The 21,477-nt window shown below is 42.0% G+C and overlaps 2 protein-coding genes across 6 annotated transcripts in view; both read left to right on the forward strand.

Annotated features, from left to right (window-relative positions):
- The window catches only part of secisbp2l (SECIS binding protein 2-like), a 29,476-nt gene extending 26,849 nt beyond the window's left edge, over positions 1 to 2,627 (forward strand). Inside the window, exons 20-23 of one of the 5 annotated variants that reach the window (XR_009785130.1) lie at positions 301 to 1,225; positions 1,747 to 2,036; positions 2,139 to 2,326; positions 2,533 to 2,627. The gene's annotated coding sequence lies outside the window, so the exon portion shown is untranslated. Of the gene's footprint in view, positions 1 to 300; positions 1,226 to 1,746; positions 2,327 to 2,532 lie in introns of those variants that run through there. The other 4 variants (XR_009785129.1, XR_009785133.1, XR_009785134.1 and 1 more) reach the window with 4 other exon arrangements.
- Positions 2,333 to 14,041, forward strand: LOC133467092 (SHC-transforming protein 4-like). The gene is made up of 12 exons (XM_061751574.1): positions 2,333 to 2,898; positions 4,307 to 4,377; positions 6,137 to 6,197; positions 6,517 to 6,633; positions 6,722 to 6,775; positions 8,480 to 8,531; positions 8,605 to 8,731; positions 9,366 to 9,549; positions 10,991 to 11,063; positions 12,280 to 12,376; positions 12,603 to 12,750; positions 12,834 to 14,041. The coding sequence occupies exons 1-12, from the start codon at positions 2,512 to 2,514 to the stop codon at positions 12,960 to 12,962; spliced, it is 1,500 nt and encodes a 499-aa protein (XP_061607558.1). The 5' UTR covers positions 2,333 to 2,511; the 3' UTR covers positions 12,963 to 14,041.
- The last annotated feature ends 7,436 nt before the right edge of the window (positions 14,042 to 21,477 follow it).

Here is a 21,477-nt window from a genome sequence, read left to right on the forward strand (position 1 = left end):
AGGGGGGGGGGGATCCCGAGGTGTTCCCAGGTCAGCCGGGAGACGCAGTCACTCCAGCGTGTCCTGGGTCGTCCCCGGGGTCTCCTCACGAGGGAGGCGTCCGGGAGGCATCCTAATCAGATGCCTGAGCCACGTCATCTGGCTCCTCTCAATGCAGAGGAGCAGCGGCTCTACTCTGACCCCCTCCCGGATGACCGAGCTTCTCACCCTATCTCTAAGGGAGAGCCCGGAGACCCTGAGCCGGAAACTCATTTCGGCCGCTTGTAACCGGGATCTTGTTTTTTCTTTTGATCACTGCAGACGCTGCACCGATCTGCCTGTCGATCTCCCGTTCCATTCTTCCCTCACCCTTGAACAAGACCTAAAGATACTTGAATGAAGACCATGGTCACAGATTTGGAGGTGCTGATTCTCATCGCAGCAGCTTCACACTCTGCTGTGAACCGCTCCAGTGAGAGTTGGAGATCACTGCTTGATGAAGCCAACAGAACCACATCAGCTGCAAAAAGCAGAGATGCAATACTGAGGCCACCAAACCGGACCCCCTCTAAGCATCGGCTGCGCCTTGAAATTCTGAAGTTATGAACAGAATCGGTGACAAAGGGCAGCCTTGGCAGAGTCCAACCCTCACCGGAAACGAGTCAGACTTGCTGCCGGCAATGCGGACCAAACTCTGACACCGGTCGTACAGGGTCCGAACTGCCCGTATCAGGGGGTTCGGTACCCCATACTCCCGAAGCACCGCCCCCCCACAGGACTCCCCGAGGGATATGGTCAAACGCCTTCTCCAAGTCCACAAAATACATGGAGACTGGTTGGGGGAACTCCCATTCACCCTTGAGAACCCTGCTGAGAGTCTAGAGCTGGTTCATTGCTCCTCTTGGATCTGAGATTCGACTTCTCCAGCACCCCTGAATAGACCTTACCATGGAGGATGAGGAGTGTGACCCCCGCCCCCCCTGTAGTTGGAACCACACCCTCCGGTCCCCCATTTTAAAAAAGGGGGACCACCACCCCAGTCTGCCAATCCAGAGGCACTGTCCCTGATGTCCATGAGGCGTGTCAACCAGGACAGCCCCACAGCATCCAGAACCTTTCGGAACTCCGGGCCGATCTCATCAACCCCCGGGGCCTTGCGACAGAGGAGCTTTTTAACCACTTCAGTGACCTCAACCCCAGAGATTGGAGAGCCTGCCTCAGAGACCCCAGACTCTGCTTCCTCATGGTAAGGCGTGTCGGTGGAATTGAGGAGGTCTTCAAAGTATTCTCCCCACCGACTCACAGCGTCCCGAGTCGAGGTCATCATTGCCCCATCTTCACTATACACAAGTGTTGACGGTGCACTGCTTCCCCCCCAATCGTTCCTCCCAATCACGCCCTTCCAGGTCTCACTGTCATTGCCCAAATGAGCATTGAAGTCCCCCAGCAGAACGATGGCGTCACCAGCGGGTTAATCCTAAAATCTCACCTAAAAGCCGTTGTATATGTCTCAGGCGAAGGTTGTGGGTTACGTGATTTCGTAAATGTACCAAAATGTACTAGTCGGAGACAAATGGGCCAGTTACTCCTTGGAGTGTTTTTTTTCTCTTTCATGTACGTAATTTGAAATTATTTCTTCCCCCCCCCCCCCCATTCGATTCATTTTGCCATTAAAGTCAGGAATAAAGCAGTCTAATACAATGAAGATACTCAGCATCTTGAACTTAATAATAGACTGGGTGTGTGTGTGTGTGTGTGTGTGTACAGCATGAGTCACTCAGCCCTCCTGTGATTGGATGGCAGTTTTAGGTGAGGGAGGGGTGGAGGAGGAGGACCAGGGGGCTGCCCATCAAACTCTCCTCTGCCCCATTCACACATTGCATCTTGCACACACAGAGAGAGAGAGCGCCTCTCATTCCCAAACGAGAGCTCTGAGTTCATTCATGAAGGCTGCACGAAGAACAGGAAGGGGAGGAAAGTCTTCAAGGGAAGGGCAGGTGATTTCAAATGGTTTTGGAGTGATGCAGACTGGACTTTAAATTACATGTCGCGTGCTGGTGAGAACAATTTATATTGCACTTTTTTTGTGTGTGTGCGTGTGTTCAAGTTGATATCAAATCAATTGATTCATCAAAAATGTGACTGCTTTTCTTTTGTAGTTCACTCGTGTCCCAGCCGGTGATTTCATAAGGGCGTCATCACATCACATAACAGAACTCGAAGCAGGCATAGCTTGTAAAGTCAGACATTCTATTTGTTCCGAATGTATTTGAATGCATCTCTCCCTATACAGCACAGCAGTGATTCCCGACCAGTGTGCCGTGAGCGCTCTTCAGGTGTGCCGTGGGTAATATCACATTTGACTGAATTACTCCAAGAAATAATGCATCTTTCTTCTATTTATGCCAGTGAGGCAAAGTGACAAATGAATGGTCTTCTATTAGATGGCAGGAAGTACATACAGTAATTAATGTAGCCACATTTTGTGAGATTTTTGTTTGTCGGTGTGCCGTGATTGTTCACTTGTGAAATATGTGCCTTGGCTCCATAAAGGTTGGAAATCACTGCAGTACAGGCATGCTGAAGCGCACTAAATACAGCCGCCTGCACAATGATTCAAGAAGCTCCCAGGACGACTGCTCCGGCCACTCGGACTCTGATTTCGCCCACGACGCGTCATCCGCCCCGAGGGACTCGGCACCCGGCGTGCCGTCGCAGAGTCCCCCGCAGGGGTCGAGTGCGGCCCCCGGGGCCGGAAGCGTTGATGAGCAGTGCAGTGGCACCAAACCCCCCAAGAGACCAATTAGCTTCCATCACACGTGCAGCTTCCCAGGGACGCCGAGCTGTTCTTCTTGCGCTCTACACAAATGCAAGCAGTGCTCTTCAGCGGTCCATAGAGCGGTCCACCATCACATCAAGGTACACTAGATTTCTTTTTTCTTTTTTCTTTTTTTAACCAATTATGTCCCTGAGTGTTTATGCAAAGTACACACACACACTACACTATACTCCATCGCCACCATCACACTCACACACTTATTCACGGCCTCCTCTCAGACAGCTTCCTGTGTAGGCAGGAGTGACTCATCCTGGCTCTGTGCTCGTCGCCACATCTCTGCTGCTTGTGTCTTGTGTTTAGTACATGTACAGAAAGCTGTTGGAGCATTTATTCAATATCTTTGATGACAAGCTTAAGGTCAGAAAAGGTAATGTCATCTGGGTTATAGAGAGTTTTTCAAGATGCGAGCTGTTGTTTGGGTGACTTTGGTCGCTCGACTTACGAGCACAGACGTAAGATACGCGCTCTGTATGGTCGCTTCACAACGATTCTTCAAAAACGATTGCTTCAAGCTAATAATTGTCACTCCCAGTTGAAGTTGACTTTCAAACTAAACATAAAGAGGATTACACACTGTATTGAAAACAACCACGTAGCTTAGCCGTTCAGTCCACTAGCTTAATGCTAACGCTAAATGGCATCTGTGTCGCAGTGCTTTAACGCTTTGAGGAAAGCGTTCGGCACAAATGGTCAGCAAAATATAAGTCATATATTCTTTTCCTCCGCATAGAACAACTAATATTATTAGTGCTGTACCGATGAACTGTAGAGGAGTCAGACAAGCAGCAAATTCGATTCAATTGTATAATTTGTTTTTATAAATGACAATGTACTGTAACGGCAAAAGAGTGCTATTTTTTCCTCATTAAAATATACAAAATCATTTTTTATGCTTTTCTGGGGTGAAGGCTGGGACAGATGAATGACCTTTCCATTCATTTCAATGGCAAAAGATGATTTGATGACAGGTGTTTTGAGTCACAAGTGTGGTCACGGAACAAATTAATCTCGCATAGTGAGAAAAACATGACTAGTGACACAGTTGTTCTACTACTGCGTACACGGACCTTAAGAATAGCGAATACACGCTCAAATGCCGCGTATTCCGTAGAGCAGCTATGACTTACCCACAATGTGGATTAAAAAAACAAAAACAAGTGCCGATAAAGATCAATAGTATTCTCCCTTCTCTAACATCATTGGAAACTGAAACCAGTTATAAACTACATTTTTTAAATTGTCTTTCATGGAAAATAATCATTATCTTTATAAAGTCAAAATTCATTGAAACAGCTTCGTGCATTGGATCTCATGAAATGTTTTTTCAAAGATTTATTTTGCTACTTTTTGTTGAACTCATGTACAGCACAATTAGATCAAATCATTGGAGTACACTTTTGTTTGCATTTTCCTACCGTAAGCGCAGTGTTAGTGTATAACATTTGTTAAATTGAGAATCTAAATGGTGTATTTTTCTTTCTTTCTCAGTATATGGGTAGCGTGGAGGTGACCCGTTCCATGAGAACCCTCGACTTTGACACAAGGAAGCAAGTCACGCGGTAGGTTCCCCCCGTTACCACTGCGTACACGCAGAATAATCTGAAGAAAATGCGTTTTGTCTCCGTTCGTGCGCTCATGGAGTACATCCCAGAGGGGACCAACGAGTACGTGAAATGTGTGACATCTGCTAATGCGCAGGGCTTTCTCCTCGCCATTTGATAGTTACGTACTACCACAGGATGCCACGGATGACATGACCATAGCGACCTCTGTTTGTAAGATTACTGGAATTTGCCAGAAAATCCAATTACGTGAATTTCCTGATTTCACATACACTTATTACGAAAGAGGAAGTAGGGAGGGAGGGAGAGAGAGAGAGAGCGAGAGAGACTTAAATCCATTATGTGCAAGCATTTCCAAGAAAAAGTCAGAGCCACAGATGCTATAATCACAAGCATACAGTGCGGGAAGTAATTATTTGATCCCCTGCTGAATTGGTCAATTTGCTCACAAATAACTTAACGGTCCATTACATTAATAGTTGTTTATTGAGAAAGATAAGAGGCAGAATACAGCGGTGCCCTGACTGACTCTGAGTTTAATTTGTTTTGTGACCACGCACGTAACGCAATACACTCACATTTCAAATCATCTTTTGTCATTGAAATGAATGGAAATGCCATTAATTAGTCTGGTACGGCACCACGCAAAATATGAACTTGTTACTGACCAAAATAGAATTGTGCTGTTCCTACAGCAATAACATCACTCAATAGATTGTAAAGAATGAAATAGTTTGTTTGTTCACCTTAAATAGCATTCTGCAAGAAAACAAGTTTTTGAATTTTTTGACAGCAAGAAACAATCTTCGGGGGGGGAGGGGATCCTCACAATTTGACACTGATCAAGTGTCTCCATGGCAACCACGCGGACATATTTCCAATTTAAAGTGAGCGTACCATTTGTTTGTGGTCTTGAAGCTAGTATATAGTTGTAAAACGATTTCACATTTTTGATTTTGATAAATTAAGCTGCCTACCAGAAGAAGCAGCGGTTGTATTGGTAGTGAAAGCTAATATTTTACAGCAACATGCAGCTACTCCGTGCTATATTATAATATGATTATATTATTGAGTTACTTTTGCAGGCTCATGACTGCGTAAGCATCAATTGAATTTTCGAGCCGAGCAAGGTGGAGCTTTGGACCATGTGGTCCACTTGTGGGAAGTTGAATCTGCAACAGTTTTGTCCGATGATGTGGCAAATGTTCTGCATGGGTGATAATGTTTGAAGTGACTTGATATTTTTCTGTTATGAAATGATGTTTCAGCGGGATTGTGAATGGTTTATGGATCCATGTGATAACTCAGTTGAAGTCTTTTGCCAGCGTAACGAGCATGTTAACATGATCAAAATCTGAAAAGAACTGAGTTTGACATTACAGTTTCTGACTTTGCGTGGACATTTCCCCCAAAAATAAATGTGTAAATTCTCGCCAGTCATGGGAACATGCCATCCAATAATCAAACATTTAACAATTCCGCTAGATGTATGAAAAACTACAGATGGGCGGAATGCACTCAAACAAATGTCAAACTCTTATGTTTGTGCTCATCCAAATTACATTTTGCTGTGCTCCCAGGAAAACATTAGATAACTAATATTATTTTTTTTTTTATTTCTAAAAACAAAATAACTCACTATTTAGGATATGTTTTTGAGATTTATTTAACATTTGGATGAAAAGGAAATTATTTGTTTTGCCTGTGGGCGTACTTTTTTTTGTTAGTGGTGTGTGCGTGTGTGTGTGTCGCGCAGAGAGGCAATCAACAGATTGTGCAAGAGGACGGCGGCCAGGAGCACAGACAAAGCAACAAGTGTAAGGCACACACACACGCAACCCACATTTTCAACATCAAACTCAAATATGCTCATGTAATTTCCTGAAATTTGCTCTCATAATATGCTGAAATATGCTTTTCGCTAGCGTGCATAAGAGTGTTTTGGGGGTGTAAACAAAGTCAATAGTGTGTGAGAGTGCGTGAGATTGTGAGAGCTTTTCAGTCGTACCTGTGGGAGCGTTTCTGCGTATGCGGGTAAAAAACAAAATTCACAAGTGTGTGGGAGAGTTTCAGTTGTGTATAAGAAATTTCATTTCAAAAATGCACAAATGACCCACTTTTCTGTGTCATCGTCAGCCCGAACACAAGCATGTGTCCTGTGTTCTGGGTCGGAGCAACCTGCAGTTTGCGGGCAGGCGGGTCATCCTTAGCGTCTCCGCAGACACGCTCACCCTCCTGGCCGCCTCCTCGCAGGTGAGCGCTGGAACCCGACGCGCACCCGTCTGTCGTCACACTTCCACCAAGTAACATTCCCTTTTCGCTTTCTTGTTGTCTCTCCCAGAGAATCACCCAACATTCCATCCAGGCAATTTCGTTCGCCTCAGGGGGAGACCCAGTATGTTTGTATTTTCACGTGACATACAGTCACTGCTTTAATTCAATGTCCTGTGGCGTTTGTGAAGAATATTGAATGTTTTTTTTTTTTTTTTTTTTTTTTCCCGGTTCTAAATCTTCAACATCCTTTCATTTGCGCTTGCAAGGTCAGCAGTGCGAGCTGCAGTGTTTTCACCTTGCGTAGTCTGAAGCAATTACTCTTATCTTGCATCCCTTGGCTCCGAGGCAACATTATTTACAAATGACACAAATTGGAAAGTTCAGCCCGAGTTTCCTACACTGTAGGTCAATTGTTAGATGCGCAAATCAAAACAGCTCATGTCAGCAGCAGCTTGCCATGTGCATCGAATTCCGCTTGATGAACATATTTTGAATTGTTTATTTTGCTTTCTTGCCAATTTAATGCTTCTGGATACACCTGCAAAGGCAAATTAGCACAAGAATATAGCCCGCCGATTCATTTACAGTCAAAGTAGTTATTTTCAAAGCGGATTAGCAGACGCAGAAGACACGGGGGGGCACTCGGACATTTTCACACAGAGGTTATGCGGTGAAAACCGCAAATAACCTTCTGAAATGTTTTGTTAGCTTACATCTGTAACGTCAAAAAGCATTGGCAAAATCATTTGCACCACACATGCATGTAATGAGATCCAATCGAAAAGCTGGAACTAATGCTTTTACAAATTTTCGACAAGTCAACTTCCTTCCACGACTGAGCGTTGATGTTTAAAGCTTGAAGTGGAGTAATCGCGAATCACGGGTTTTTGGCTTCTGATCTAGCAACAATTTGACTCGCCCGTCTGCTGCCGTCTCCAGACCAACGAAACGTCCGGCCGACAAATCAACACATGCGTCCGTGCGGTTTTGGGTTTTTTCACAGTGACAAACGATGAGAAGTGTTTCTCAGTATGATGCAGTGCAGCTCGAGTCTACACCACCATGATCGAAAACCAACATAATCAACAAAATCAACCAAAATTGAGCCTTATTATATTTGGAAAGACGGATTTTTTTGGGGGATTTAATAGTGTAAGTGGTCAGAATGTCATTGCTAGTAAGTGAACATACAACAAAAACAAAACAAACAAACTTGTGTAATAAATAGTTTCTTAGATGTAGAACAGGGCTTTGTCAAAATGTTTCCCTGTATTATTATTATTTTCATAAATGATTTTTCATTACTATTTTTTACATTGTACAGTGCTAGAAGCCCATTGTTTTTGTTTTCACATATTTGGCGTGTATTTTTTTAATTGTTATTTTTGAAGAAGACTAGAAGATGCTTGAAAATTACGCACTTGCGCTACGAAAGCTCTTTATGATGGTAGACGAAACAATCACTGAATTAAATGTTCAAACTTACAGTCTTACAGTGGTTTAAACTTTTAAATCCAGTACAGTAAATTGTTAAGCACAGTTCAGTTGTATTTAACATCGAAGTGCAATACATTTGCATTGAATCTTTTTTTTTTTTTTTTTTTTTTTGTCATTTTCATTTAACGTTAATGTGCAATACATTTTAATTGAATCATTGGTTAAGTACATGTAGTTTTCTTTATTTTCATGCATGTAAGCAAAGTGTTCATTATTATTTGATGTACTTTTTAGGAATAAAAGCTGCCTCATTTTTTTTCTGAATAGGCCTGCTGCGCTACTGTATGCGTTATGGTGGCACTAAAATGTTGCGTGAATGTGTTTGCAGGACATGGAAGACTACATTGCATATGTAGCCAAAGATCAAGTCAATCAAAGAGGTAAAGTGAATCAGTGTTTTTGTCTGCGATCACAATGTCGTGCACTTATTTCTGATTTGTGTCTATGGATCAGCATGTCACATCCTGGAGTGTCTTCAAGGCCGAGCGGCCGAGGTGATCCGCAGCATCGGTTGGGCCTTTGAGTCGCGCTTCAAACAGCTTCTCTGTCATGTGCCGTCACTCATCTCCGCTGATCCCAGGTCTGCCTCACGACAAACATGCTCTTTGCCGCTGTTATCAGTTGCTTTGCTTTTTCAATTTGTGTATTTAAACAACACAACAAATTGTGAAACACTTTTACAATTCAGGAAACAAATGAACAAAAGCCGAAAGACTTTTACAAAAGACGAAACACCCGGAAAGGGGAACGTCCCATTCAAGCATCAAATGTTGTTTAACATCGATGCTCATAATGCATAATGTGCCTGTCCATGAAAAAGCATAGCTTGTGACCAGAATGTATGCAAGGCAGAGCCCTCGCTCGGTACGTTCCAAAAAATGAATGGAGCCGTTAGCTTCCTTGCTAATATCCACACGTTCCCTTGAATTCTCACCAGCATCCTCTCTCTTTGGCAACCTGCTTCTTCCTCAACTCTTAATCTATCTTTTTATGGTTTCAGAAATGTGATCAAGTACAATATATTCTAAATACTGCATCAAACGCCGATACAGGCTCGCTGTTCAGGGCGTCCGTATAAACAATCGCTATTTGCGGTGGCCATCTCGTTACATCTGGGTATCCTACCCTTGCCCCGATGCAGGAGCCAATCATGTTGAAGCGGGGCGGGTCTTGCCGAGAAAGGCCGTGGGATTTCTAAGAATGTCTGTGTACAGATCTGCGGGGAGAATCTGCAACAAATGGCTATCGGAGGAGACTTTAATGGAGCCAAAAGATGCCGATGAGGATAATATTGATGGTAACAGTGAACATCATCACTACTACAATGTGAGTCCGGGGAACACGCCACCCCTTGGACAAGGCGTTGACCTGTGGGTCACAAGGGCAGAGAATGAACAGGTAACTCGGTACTTAAAAGCATTACAGTGAATCCCCGATATTTGCGGGGGATTGGGACAGAGCCCTGCCGCCAATAGTGTGAAAATCCGGTTGACCGTCTAAACATTGGTTTGTAGTTGACTATAATGTGATCAAAGTCGAGTTGAAGTTGATTAATTGATGACGCCATCGTGACGGTTCCCACGGACAGGTTTCACGTAAAGACATTTTTTGATGGACAGGCATTGAAACAAAGGAATCAAAATAAAAGCCACCTTTACGCTAATTGTAGTTGTTGAAATGAGTTGGGAATCCTGCGCACGTTTCTCGTCAACAAATCGAACGGTCACATCTTCTGTACCAGAGTTTACAGTAGTGTGTTATTAAGCATTAATTATTCAATTATTATTCAAATTAAGCATTTCTCTGTCTCACTTTTGCTTTTATTGTACTTTTGGATAGACTTGCGACTTCATTTTTGGTCAAATATTTTAACTTGTTTGTAGTCTCCATCGTTGAAGAATAAAGTTCTCATGAGCACATAGTTGTTGTCTGTGCATTAAGAATCTTTTGAGACTAGCAGCAATCAGGAAAGCCAAAGCTAGCGAGGCTAACCGCTATGGTCTTCCACGACCAGCATGCTGGGCTAGCGGTAAATATTTTAACTTGCTTGTAGTCTCCATCGTTACAGAATAAAGTTCTCATGAGCACATAGTTGTTGTCTGTGCATTAAGAATCATTTGAGACTAGCAGCGATCATGTAGCCAAAGCTAGCGAGGCTAACCGCTATGGTCTTCCACGACCACCATGCTGGCCTAGCGGTTAGCACGTCAAAACTTTGTGCTTGTCCAAATACTTCTGGGCCTAACCATACAGTGCATGCCAATCGGTTATACGTCGAATGTCACGTGAGCAAACGCGGAAAACATGTTAGCGGACTTTCTGTGTATGCTACGCTAACGAGCATGAATATGGGTCCATGACATGATTGTCTCAAGCTGAATTTACTTAAATTGTGTTTTATTTGTGGCTGGTGTCTTTGGACAAAAGTTAAATATTCTTCATTTACTGTATGCAAGTATGATATGATATGATATATACTGTACAGTACGTAAACATGGATGAAGCCTGAACATCGGCTATTCATCTTTGGTAGCTCTGTGGTCATATAATGTTTGTTGACTAGTGTATTTTCTTTGTTCATGATGAATAAAATTTTTCACGCTGAAGCAGAAAATTTACATAAATAAATACATTCTCATGCAGCTTATTATCGTTGTGTTGCCACTTTCATGGGTCATTGCCGGTCAGACGATAAGGTAACGTGACAACTTGTTGTCCAAACTGTTGAAAATGAATATAAAGCAAACACCTTTTTTTTTTTTTTTTTTTAAATCTTAAATATCTTTTTTTTTTAATTATTATTTTTTTTTTTTTTGAATGTCTGTTTTTGTTATTTCAGATTGCCTCCTCTCCAGCTGTTGCACTCTGCGAGAATTGTTCCATCAAGCAGGATCCAGATGCTCGAACAACAGGTACACCTTTTAAGTGCAGATACCATTCAATCCATATTTTGTCTCAAATTAAAACATTTCCACAGAATGCACAAACGTGACAGGCCGTGATTTCTGTGAAGGCCCAGTGAGATTTTTAAACCGTCTTCCCAATTTCCCACAGCAGTCATGGTGCGCACGAGGAACCTAGTCGGCCGTAGTAAACGAGGGCGGATGCAGCTAAAGCAGTACGTAATGGGGCGTAAATGTTTCGGCGCTTTCAATCACGGCGCTTCCCGGCTTGTATCAAACATTTATGAAAAAATAAACTTTGGGGGAAAAGTTGGCAGGCGGTTGGCAAGCAGCTTAAGGTGCATTACCGCCAACTGGTATGGAGCGCAGATACTGCAATGAACTCGGGCTCCGTCACGATTTGGAACGATCCAAATAGCGGTATACCCCTGGTACAGACGAGTATAAAAACACTCTCGTCAAAGTAATGATTGAATCCTCATTGGTAAAAGTAAAAAAAAAAAAAAAAAAAAAAAAAGTACAGATTGTGAAATGTAAAAAATACAATTTGAATGTTAATATCCATAATGATAAACTTGGCCCAACAACAAAAAAGTTTTTTTTTTTTTTTTAAAGCAAAAGTTAGCTCGCGTAGGCTCAGGGTTTTATGCTATTAAGACATGTTCACATGGTTATAATGTTGTAAAGTGACAAACGAAAAAATGCGCCATCAGCTAATGATAACTAGTGAACGAATATTATCTGGTTGTGCTTTTTCGGATTAGACCGAGCGTTTTGGGATATCAATCAGAAGCCGGTGGTTTTGAGGCTGCGTCAAGACAACATAACGTGTCATTCTTGTAGCTTTAAATTCGCATATGGATGGGGAATATCTTGCGTCTCCAAATCTTTTGCCACCGTCGCGGATGCTCCTTGGATTCCCTTCCTCCGCGTCTCTGCTGTCCCTCTTGTTTTTTCCGCTTTATAAATCTCCAAGATGTCGAACAACAGCGGTTGACCTTCCCTTTCTCGATTTACGCCATGTTGTTATCCGTGAAGTTTGAAATAAGTAACAAAGTGAGAAGTAGAAAATACGTATACAGTACCTGTGTTCAAACGTAGGGGAGTAAAAGTCAAGTACAGATGCCCGAAATTTTAAGTACAATCAGCGTAAGTAAGTATTTGTACTTTGTTACTTTCCTCCAGTGCTTGTTGTGGATGTACTCCTACCTTCTACTTTCTTTAGAGCCAGCGGAGTCTGAGACGAGGAGTAAACGATGTTCCGCTCCTTGCGAAACAAACATCGGGAACCCGATCCAGGAGGAGGGTTGGTTCCACGGCAGGTCGGTCATCATCATATATATCGAACAAAGTATTTGACAGAAGACTGCATACTTGATCAACCGTAGCCATATCGCAACAATTCAGCACTATATTGTTCCAAGTCTTTGCATATGTTTTCAGCATTGAACTTCAAACCCATTGAATGTATTTGAAACAAAAGAGGGATATCCGCTTCGAGCCTCTTTAATGAAGTACTTGTAAGAGCGTCTGCGATCCTGTGCTCAGGTTAGGAAGAGAGCGGGCCGAGTCGCTTCTCTCGTGTAACGGAGACTTCCTGGTACGAGAAAGCAGCTCGGCCCGTGGTCAGTACGTGCTCAGCGGGATGGACGGAACCGCCGTGCGACACCTGCTGCTGGTCGATCCGCACGGCCAGGTCGGCGTCGCAAAACGCAATGACTCACTGACTCGGATCAGGAGCTTTGCTTATTTAAACTCATCGTTTTTGTGTGTGAGCAGGTCCGGACCTGTGACCAGGTCTTCCTTAGCGTGGGCCACCTGGTTCGGTTCCACATGCACCACCGGATACCCATCGTGACCGGGAGCAACCGGCTTTGCCTCCAGCAGCCAATCCTGCAAAGACACTAACGTGTACACGCAGGCATTCTCTACGTTTGCCTCCGTTTGAGCATGCAGCCGTACTAGTACTCCTTCGTTCCTCCCTAGTAAGGCAATAGTCGAACGACTGTGTCTTACTAGTAACGTTTTCCTCCGCTATAGAGCAACTTTTGGCCAGCTAGTAAGCTAAGCTAAGCTAAGCTAAGCTTCCCATTGTTCCAAAGTATATATTTAGTATAGTTATATTTAACCGTTTGCAAGGAACAACTCAAGAAGTGGCTCCTCTTTTGTTCATATTCGTATCTAATTGACTCCTACTTGTGTTAATTATTATAAATTGCATATATATACATGCATGAATTTGGATTTTACGTAGACACAGTCATTGCAATTTGGAACTCCACTGGGTACAAGATGGCTTTTTCTGTCCACTATTTCTCACATCCACTTTGTCCCTGCCTGACTTCCGAAGCACAATGGCCACAGTTGTTTGTCGGCAGATTTTCAGTATTTGCAAAAAGCGATATACATACAAAATGAACAGATACGATTCGAAGCGTGAAGCTCAAATATTATACTGTATAGATTCCAACTCCGATCTAATTTTGACATTAAAAATGTTGATTGTTTATGGTTTTATAGCTTTTTTTGTGTATAGATTATAATAGTTCCCTTTTCACAGTTTCAGCAAAATACTGTTCCCCTTTATATTCATTAAGTATATATAATGACAATTAAAGCATGCATTTTAAAAATATATCAATACATATTGATTCTTTAGTTTTTTTTAAATACCTGTATTATTCAAATGTATAGGAACAGCCACATACCAAACAGATTCTTTTGATTAGTCCACAATGTTCCAAGTTTGAGCTTAAAGATTTAAATTGAGTACATATTTAAGGATAAGGGATTTTGCACCTCTTTATAAACATACATCATCTAGATGAGATCACTGTCAATGTGAAAGGATTGTATTTTTTTTTTAAATAACCTTGAAAAGTATCGCCTTTATTCAATATTCACAATCTAGTCTTCCATTATAGTCCAAATTTTGTAAAGGCCTTTCTATTTGTGATATTCATTAAAATGCTCTTGTATGACTTTCATTTGCTTGATTTTTGACTTTTTGAAGAAAGGGAATTATTGTGTTGATTGAATTTCAAACAATCCATGATTGCGAAATGCAAGAACATGCACTTGTTGTGTAAATGAGTTGTCCTTAGACAAATTGTAACTCTGGCTGTAGTCAAAGTGATTCTTAAATATGATTTAAGATACCAAATAAGTTTTGAGTCCCCCCCAATAAAATGCCCCCCGCCCCCATTGTCCCTGCCTCATGATGACCAAATTAAATCTCCAATAAAACAGATAAAATAAGTTAATTCATTTTTCCCCCAATTTTTATGGGTATGATTTTGTTGATGTCTTACTGGTAATTGTTAAAACATGTTTTTATAATCAAAGCTATATTTTAAATCGTAATAATAATGCTCTGAAGTTGTCTCAACAAACCATGGCAAGTCCTCTTTTATTTTTCATATTTTGTCAATAGTTGAGCCGTAATGAAGTCTGTCACTCAAAGCAACATATTAATGCCAAACGTTTTCTTTTTTATTATATAATACATCAAAGTTTGTTGTTGACAAGTTAGCAAAGCAGCTAACACTGCTAGCATGTACTCTTGAGCAAAAACACTAACATTACCATTGATTCATAACCATTTTACCGTAGTTAGAGTGATTCTAACATGAAATTAGCCTTCAAATAAAAGTAACCTTTTTTTTGTTTAATTGTGAAGGATTTATTCAGCAATATTTTTTTAAAGCTATGCTTTTCAGGTCTGTGGCTCAGTTGCGCCAAACACGGCAAAATATATAATATGGTAAATCAATGATCTAATAAAAAGTGTACTGTCGTTGGCTGAGCTGGACAAATCGAATTATGTGATGGCTTATTATCTGTTTTTCTTGAAACATGAAAATTAACAATAAATGGTCCTTTTCAAAAATGTCTCATTTTAGCCACAAGATGGCGCTAATGTCTTTAATAGTAAGTCCAGCATTAAGAAACGCTGTGTGAGCTTCCCTGTGAAATGATTTCGTGCTGCGTTGTGACCACATGAATTTGACATTGCTGCTATACTGTCTGTCACTTTGTCACATTTTTTTTTTTTTTTTATTAAAAAGAAAACTACTGTGAGCCAAAACTATGCAGTTGATTATTTTCAAGCCCCCCCTGGAGAGAGCCACTGAGGGGAGGGCTTGTGATACAATCACAACAGTTTGCATGCCTTCTTAACTTCCCACAATACTTTGCAATGTCTCCTGTGCTGTGCACCTTCACGCTGTGCAAAGGTTAAACACAATAATAGTATATGCGCCTTATCTGATTGTGTCGTCGCCAAACTAATGCTAAGACATCCAAACACAATCAAAGCTGAACATGTGCATTTCACTATGCCCCCCCCCCCCCCCCCCCCCCCTCCTTTCCTCTCCCAGTGCTTTCCCAGCTTTGTGACGTCCCTGTGGATTCTCTCTGAGTCATTGGGACATCGCCCGAACCACCACTCACCATGAAGAACAATGAGCTTGCGTGTCAGGTACATTGTCAATCTATTTAATTGTAAGTAGAATGTGATGTTAAAGGTTGGTAAACTGCAGTAGTCAACTAAATAATCATACATATCATATATGATATACAGTATATGCTGGTTTTTGAATCACATAGATGAACAAATACCAAATACTCACTATGATTGACAGTCTAAAGTATAAACACCAGTGATGGAATATAATTCCTCTTGTTAATGTCAACATTAATACACATATACCACACCCTCCCTCCAAAGCCGCCTTTAATTTATGACACTGTGCATGTGTGTATTGCGCACCGATTCCTTTGGAGAATTGACTCGAGGGCTTCGCTTTATATACAAATATGACAAAGCGTTACCAGACTCCACAGCGCCTTAATGGAACAATTTAAGTCATAAAAGGGTCCAGTGTACAAGAGCATGAAATTGTTCCTCGTCTGGATGTTATCAGAGTCGCGCAGAGTTCACATCTCGAAGGAAACTAAACAACGCTGGCAACATTTGACTGACTCTCATGGCACAAAACCTGCTCATGTTCCTGCACGGGCAGAAGGAGGAGGAGTCACGTGAGACTGTGCAAACACAAAAATAAAAAAGACACTGCTTTTGTGTGTGTGTGTGTGTGTGTGTGTGTGTGTGTGCCTCCCTGCTTTCCTGATTCCACAAGTCAGGAACCACTGAGGCAGAAGTTCACCCTAAGTTGGTGTTGACCGCAATCACTGCAGATCCTGTGGGTGTGTGTCTATTTGAGTGTGTGTGACAGAGAGAACTCTCGAGCATTAGGGGCCGTCAGGGTCAGAATTCAGGATTTTCTCTAGCTCTCATACAGTGCCGAAATGCTTTCATGCACACTACTGAAACGCATATTTCAGTTGATTATGTGAGTGGATTTCAGTATATGTGAGAGCATTTTCGTAGTCCTGAATGTATGAGTGAAAACAAATCAGTACCGTGTGTGTGTGAGAGCATTTCTTGTGTACCTGTGACAGTTTCAGTTGCCTGTGACAGTCTTTCAGTCATGTATGTGAGGGGGAAAAATTCAGTAGTGTGTATGAGGTGTTTCATCGTTCGTATGAGTAAAGAGAATTCAGTAGTGTGTGAGAGTGAAAATAATACAGTAGGGTGTGGAGAACTGTTTCAGCAGTGGATATGAGAGTGTTTCAATAGTAGGTGTGAGAGCATTTCAAAGGTGTGTGTGTGTGTTTCATTTCGTGTGTATGAGAGCATTTCAGTGGTGTGTGGAAGTCGAGACAAAAAATCGATAGTGTGTGTGAGAGTGTTTGAGTGGTGTGTGGAAGAGGTAAATCTGAATGATGTCCCTTACGGCCCCGCAGACCCCAGAGCGATCTTTAACTCTCTGTGCTCCACCCCAGCAAGATGGATCTTTTCTGATCAGTGTACGGACTACTGGCCTGGGAATGGAAACACCCACGCGTGTTCACACCAACAGGCACGCACGCACGCACGCACGCACGCACACACACACACACACACACACACACACACACACACACACTGTGCTGGAGTTCCTTTACCTCATCCAAATCTCCATCTTTCCACTGTCTTTTTATCGCTGGCCCAATGGAAAATAGGTCATTGCTGTTTAAAGTCATTAGCTTCTGCTTCAAGTGTGCGTGCGTGCGTGCGTGCGTGCGTGCGTGCGTGCGCACGCGTGACACGTCATGATGAAGGGGAGTAAGGGAGTGGAACATTGCAGCACGTGAGACAGCAGACGGACTGAGGACATTTGATTTCCAACTTTTGTCTTGGCTGCTTCTCTGCCTGAGTTCATTTCTCTTCGCTGTCTTCTGTTCCTCCTTCCGCCTTGACTTCTAGTTGGAAAGAGAGAGTGTAACCTTTTACGTCCAGTACCACATAAAACAAATAACACAAAAAAAATAACCTTAGCTTTCCCAATACCAACAGTGGTGCTCAACAAAAACGAGGCAGATGTTTTATTCCTACAAAGTATCATGTAAGTATAATATCATGTTTGAAGATGAACACTGCACTTAAATATAGTAAAATAAAAAACGACTTAAATCATGATTCAGTTAAATATGTTGCACATAAAAGTTAAATACAATTGTATTTAAATGTATTTCGAATTAAATGCAAATGTATCGTACTTGAGTTAAAGACAACTGAACTGTACTTACCAAATTTTGCACATCATTTCCTACTATAATCTCATTGTGTTCTCGATTTTGTGTTTGGGACGCATTTTTCCGGGTCATTATTAGGGAAGTAATGTCCGTGTGTTTGGGAGTATTATGGGGGATGCGTGCTAAATCAAAAATATACAAATAATCAAATCAAATAAAGCCTTGCAATTGACTGTCAAGCAGTCCAGAATCCTGAACACGATGGCCAAGGTCAGCTGGGATAAGCTCCAACTCACATTTGAATCAGTGGCACATGAGCAGATCAAATCAAATCAAATCAAATCAAATATATATCGTTTTATGTGGATTGCTAAATAATGACTCACACATTTCGAAGCAGCAGTGGCGTACTGCAGAGGGCTGCCAGCTCCCGCACAAATCAAGTATTGTGTGTGCAGTGTGCCCATGAATCTGAAGTCCAGCAGACCTTTCTTTTTTTTTTTTTCCTTTCATGCCCACCGTAGTTGGAAATCAATCCAAACAAGTCAATGTTATCGTAACCAGCCAGACAAGCCACATTACATTGGGTGTGGAATAAAAAAATCTAGATCGTTGGGCTAATAGCATATTTTCTTTTTTGACTTCCTGTCAAAATATAAAAAAAACCAAAAAAACAATATGTTTGCTAAAAATGGAGATTTCGTTGTACGTTCTCGGTCCTCCAGGTAATAGTAATCCGCAAAAAGTTGAGTGGAGGGAAACTACTGTAACTCTTTTTTTGTTTGTTGAATTTGTTGTTTGTCCTCTTTTCTTTCAAGTTGTTTACAAATGACTACGCCATTAAGCAAACGATATATTATATATGAATATCTAAGAGTGTTTTTGTGCACCTTTCAACTGTGACTAGCCTGTAGCTCCTTTTGGTTTTGCTCTTGTTTGAATGAGCTGTTATCGTAGCTTCACTTGACCTCGTCTATGCTTCCCAAACTCTCTTCTGTCAAATGTCAAAGCGAAGCAGGTGCTGCTAGTCATACTCTTCTTCGCATGACGTTTGATGTAAAATATGCTTAAATGTGATGGATTTTGTTACATACGGTATACGCTCGTTTATTTGACCAAGAGATTTTTGTTAAAAAAAACACTGCCCACATCCATGTTTCCTCATTTCCGGCTTGTGGCTTTCCATAAACTTAGTGTACAGTATGTTCATGTCTAAGGAGTGTCATAACACAAATGACAATCTGACAAATCCACAAGTAGCGTGCGGTATATTCGGATCTCTATGTGTCTATTTCCATGCAGCGTGTTTACGGATCTCTACATCTGTGTCTGAGTGTCTCTCACAGATGGTGGCGGCAAAACTCGACGGGGAATGTTTTCCATGCCTAAGATGGTCAGATTTGTGTGTGCGGGACTCTGCATAAATCACATGTGGAGGGAAGATACGTGGGCGGCAGGATCCGGCTGGACGGAAGCCAGATGGACCGTCCGCTGGGCCCGACAGGTGACAGACGTCTTTCATACGTGCATACCGAGCACGTCAATGGGAGTATCTCTTACTGGATCGCTATACCTACCCGTATCTCTATATGTGTATATCTCGATCTCGCTATCTCCATCTTTGTTTTTATTGCTCTTCGTCTTTGTCTTTATCTAGATCTCTCTATCGATCTATCTATCTATCTATCTCTATAGCTACACTGCAGGGCATGACGTCCAATTCAGACATTTTTGTGTGCGTGTTAAATCCGATCGATCTTTATGTAGTCGTTCACTTTAATAAAGCTAAATAAAATACGACTTCTTATGTGAACAGAATGCGTCCGTGAAAAATGTGATGGCCCGTCGTGGCGGTCTCGTCCTGATGCGTTTGTGGCAATTTCAAGGATTTTGTACTGGCACCATGTATGTATTTATCAGTTCTAACGTGTCCCTTCTTTTAACCACTGACTGTTTTCTGCTCCTCGGTCCGCCATTGCTTTTCGCAAACAATTGTGACAGTTTGCGCTTTTTGATGACGTATACTGTAGGTATATATATATATATATATATATATATATATATATATATATATATATATATATATATATATCCCATTTATGTCCACATACGAAAGAGGCCTGGGTTGGATTTGGGAAAAAAAAAAAAATCTCAATTTTACTGTTAACGTTGACATGTAAAACAATCTGATACAAAAAATCAGAATTGACCTGCAGTGTGAACGTAGCCTATCTCTGTGTCTCTCTATCTTGATCAATCTCTATCTCTAGCTCTGTCTATCGCTCTATCTCCATCTATCTATCTCTAGCCATCTCTGCATCAACACTTAACATGTTTATTATAGTTTGTGCCACAGCTTGTAGTGTCGATAAGGTAACCGAAGTATTTGATACATCTCTTAGTATGATCAAGTGCCGTTCTGTTACGTAGTATTATTTCGTTGTTGTTCCCCCCCCCCCCAAAAGCTTAGCATTATTAGCGTCCTGATAAAGCTCTTGTATTGGTAGGTTATGTAGGCGTACCTAATGTTGTGTCCGATGAGTGTACAGTTGCTTGGGAGGGGGGAACAAAAAGCATGTCAAGTATTTGCTTGTTATTGCGTAATGTGAATGCTATTTCACATATCTTTTTTATCATCTGTTCCCACCATTACAACAAACAGGAAGTGACTGCCCCTGACCTAAAATAGTGTCGTTCATTCCACCACTAATCATTTCTTTACTGCAAGTTTATGAAGGGCTTAAATGCATTAGTTAAGGGGGTTTATGCATCTGTCATGTATAGGTCATTTCCCCCACGTGGGCAGAACCTGTAGCTTCTACATGACGTCACTATCGGGTTCTCTCAAAATATGACCAGAAACTATTCAACTGTTTACAATGTGGTCACTGCTCCAATGAATACATTCATCACACTGTGGATAACAGTAAGTATCTGTACTTGTACTTCGGTGTTTTTGCCACCTCTAAGGTGTTCTGATGCAACGGCGTCCGTGAGTTTCCCAACCAGGAGTGACGCCAGAGGCAGAGTGTAGCTGAGAAAAAGCCTGTTCAAAGACTGATGACTCACGCCGGTGCTCCCCTCCTCTCCACCAAGGAAAAGAGCATCTCCATCGAGCAGGGTATGTGGGAGGTCAACACTTGTAGCTCTGCATGCTCTGATAAACTTCTGGGAAGCACCTTTCTAAGGAAACAAGCTGAATCGAAAGAAGAAAAAAAAATGGCTGCAAAAAGGGAGATTCCACATCTTAATTTGCGGTTGTGTTTGATTGTGTGCTGCCGCAGTGCCACGGTCAGATGGTAGAAGTAACCACAGACGCAACTCAGCCCAAAAAATGATGATGGCTGCTGCGGATCGTTTTCTTAAAACATTGCACATGAATATTGGCAAAAGTTGTGCTGCACAAGACAAAAGGAAATGAACCGCGGCCACCGGAGCCAAAGACAACACGCAGTGTGAGAAAGTCTCGCTAGGTTACGGCCCACAGCCCAGTGAGAGACTATCTCCATCTCAGCTATTAAGATCAGCCTTGGGAAATAAGAAACCACACAGGCAAGAGTGGAGATGAATGCAAGAATGATTGCGATGCACATGCAGCATTGTGTTGATGAAGGAGGATGTTCGCTTATTACACCCAAACAGTTCAGCGGGAACACGTTCGCTTTTAGCACTCAAATACAAGTATTCAGCGAAGCTCCGTCATATTCTTGCTATATCAGGATTCTAAAATCAGCCATTTTGGGGCGTAAAAAAAATATACATACGATAAAAACGACACCCACGCTGAGTTACTAACAGGAGTGAGGGAGGTGGGGGCTGGAAGAATGAAGTTGGGGTGGGGGAG

This window comes from Phyllopteryx taeniolatus, chromosome 2 (assembly GCF_024500385.1).
Source record: "Phyllopteryx taeniolatus isolate TA_2022b chromosome 2, UOR_Ptae_1.2, whole genome shotgun sequence".
In the NCBI taxonomy this organism is placed as follows: domain Eukaryota; kingdom Metazoa; phylum Chordata; class Actinopteri; order Syngnathiformes; family Syngnathidae; genus Phyllopteryx; species Phyllopteryx taeniolatus.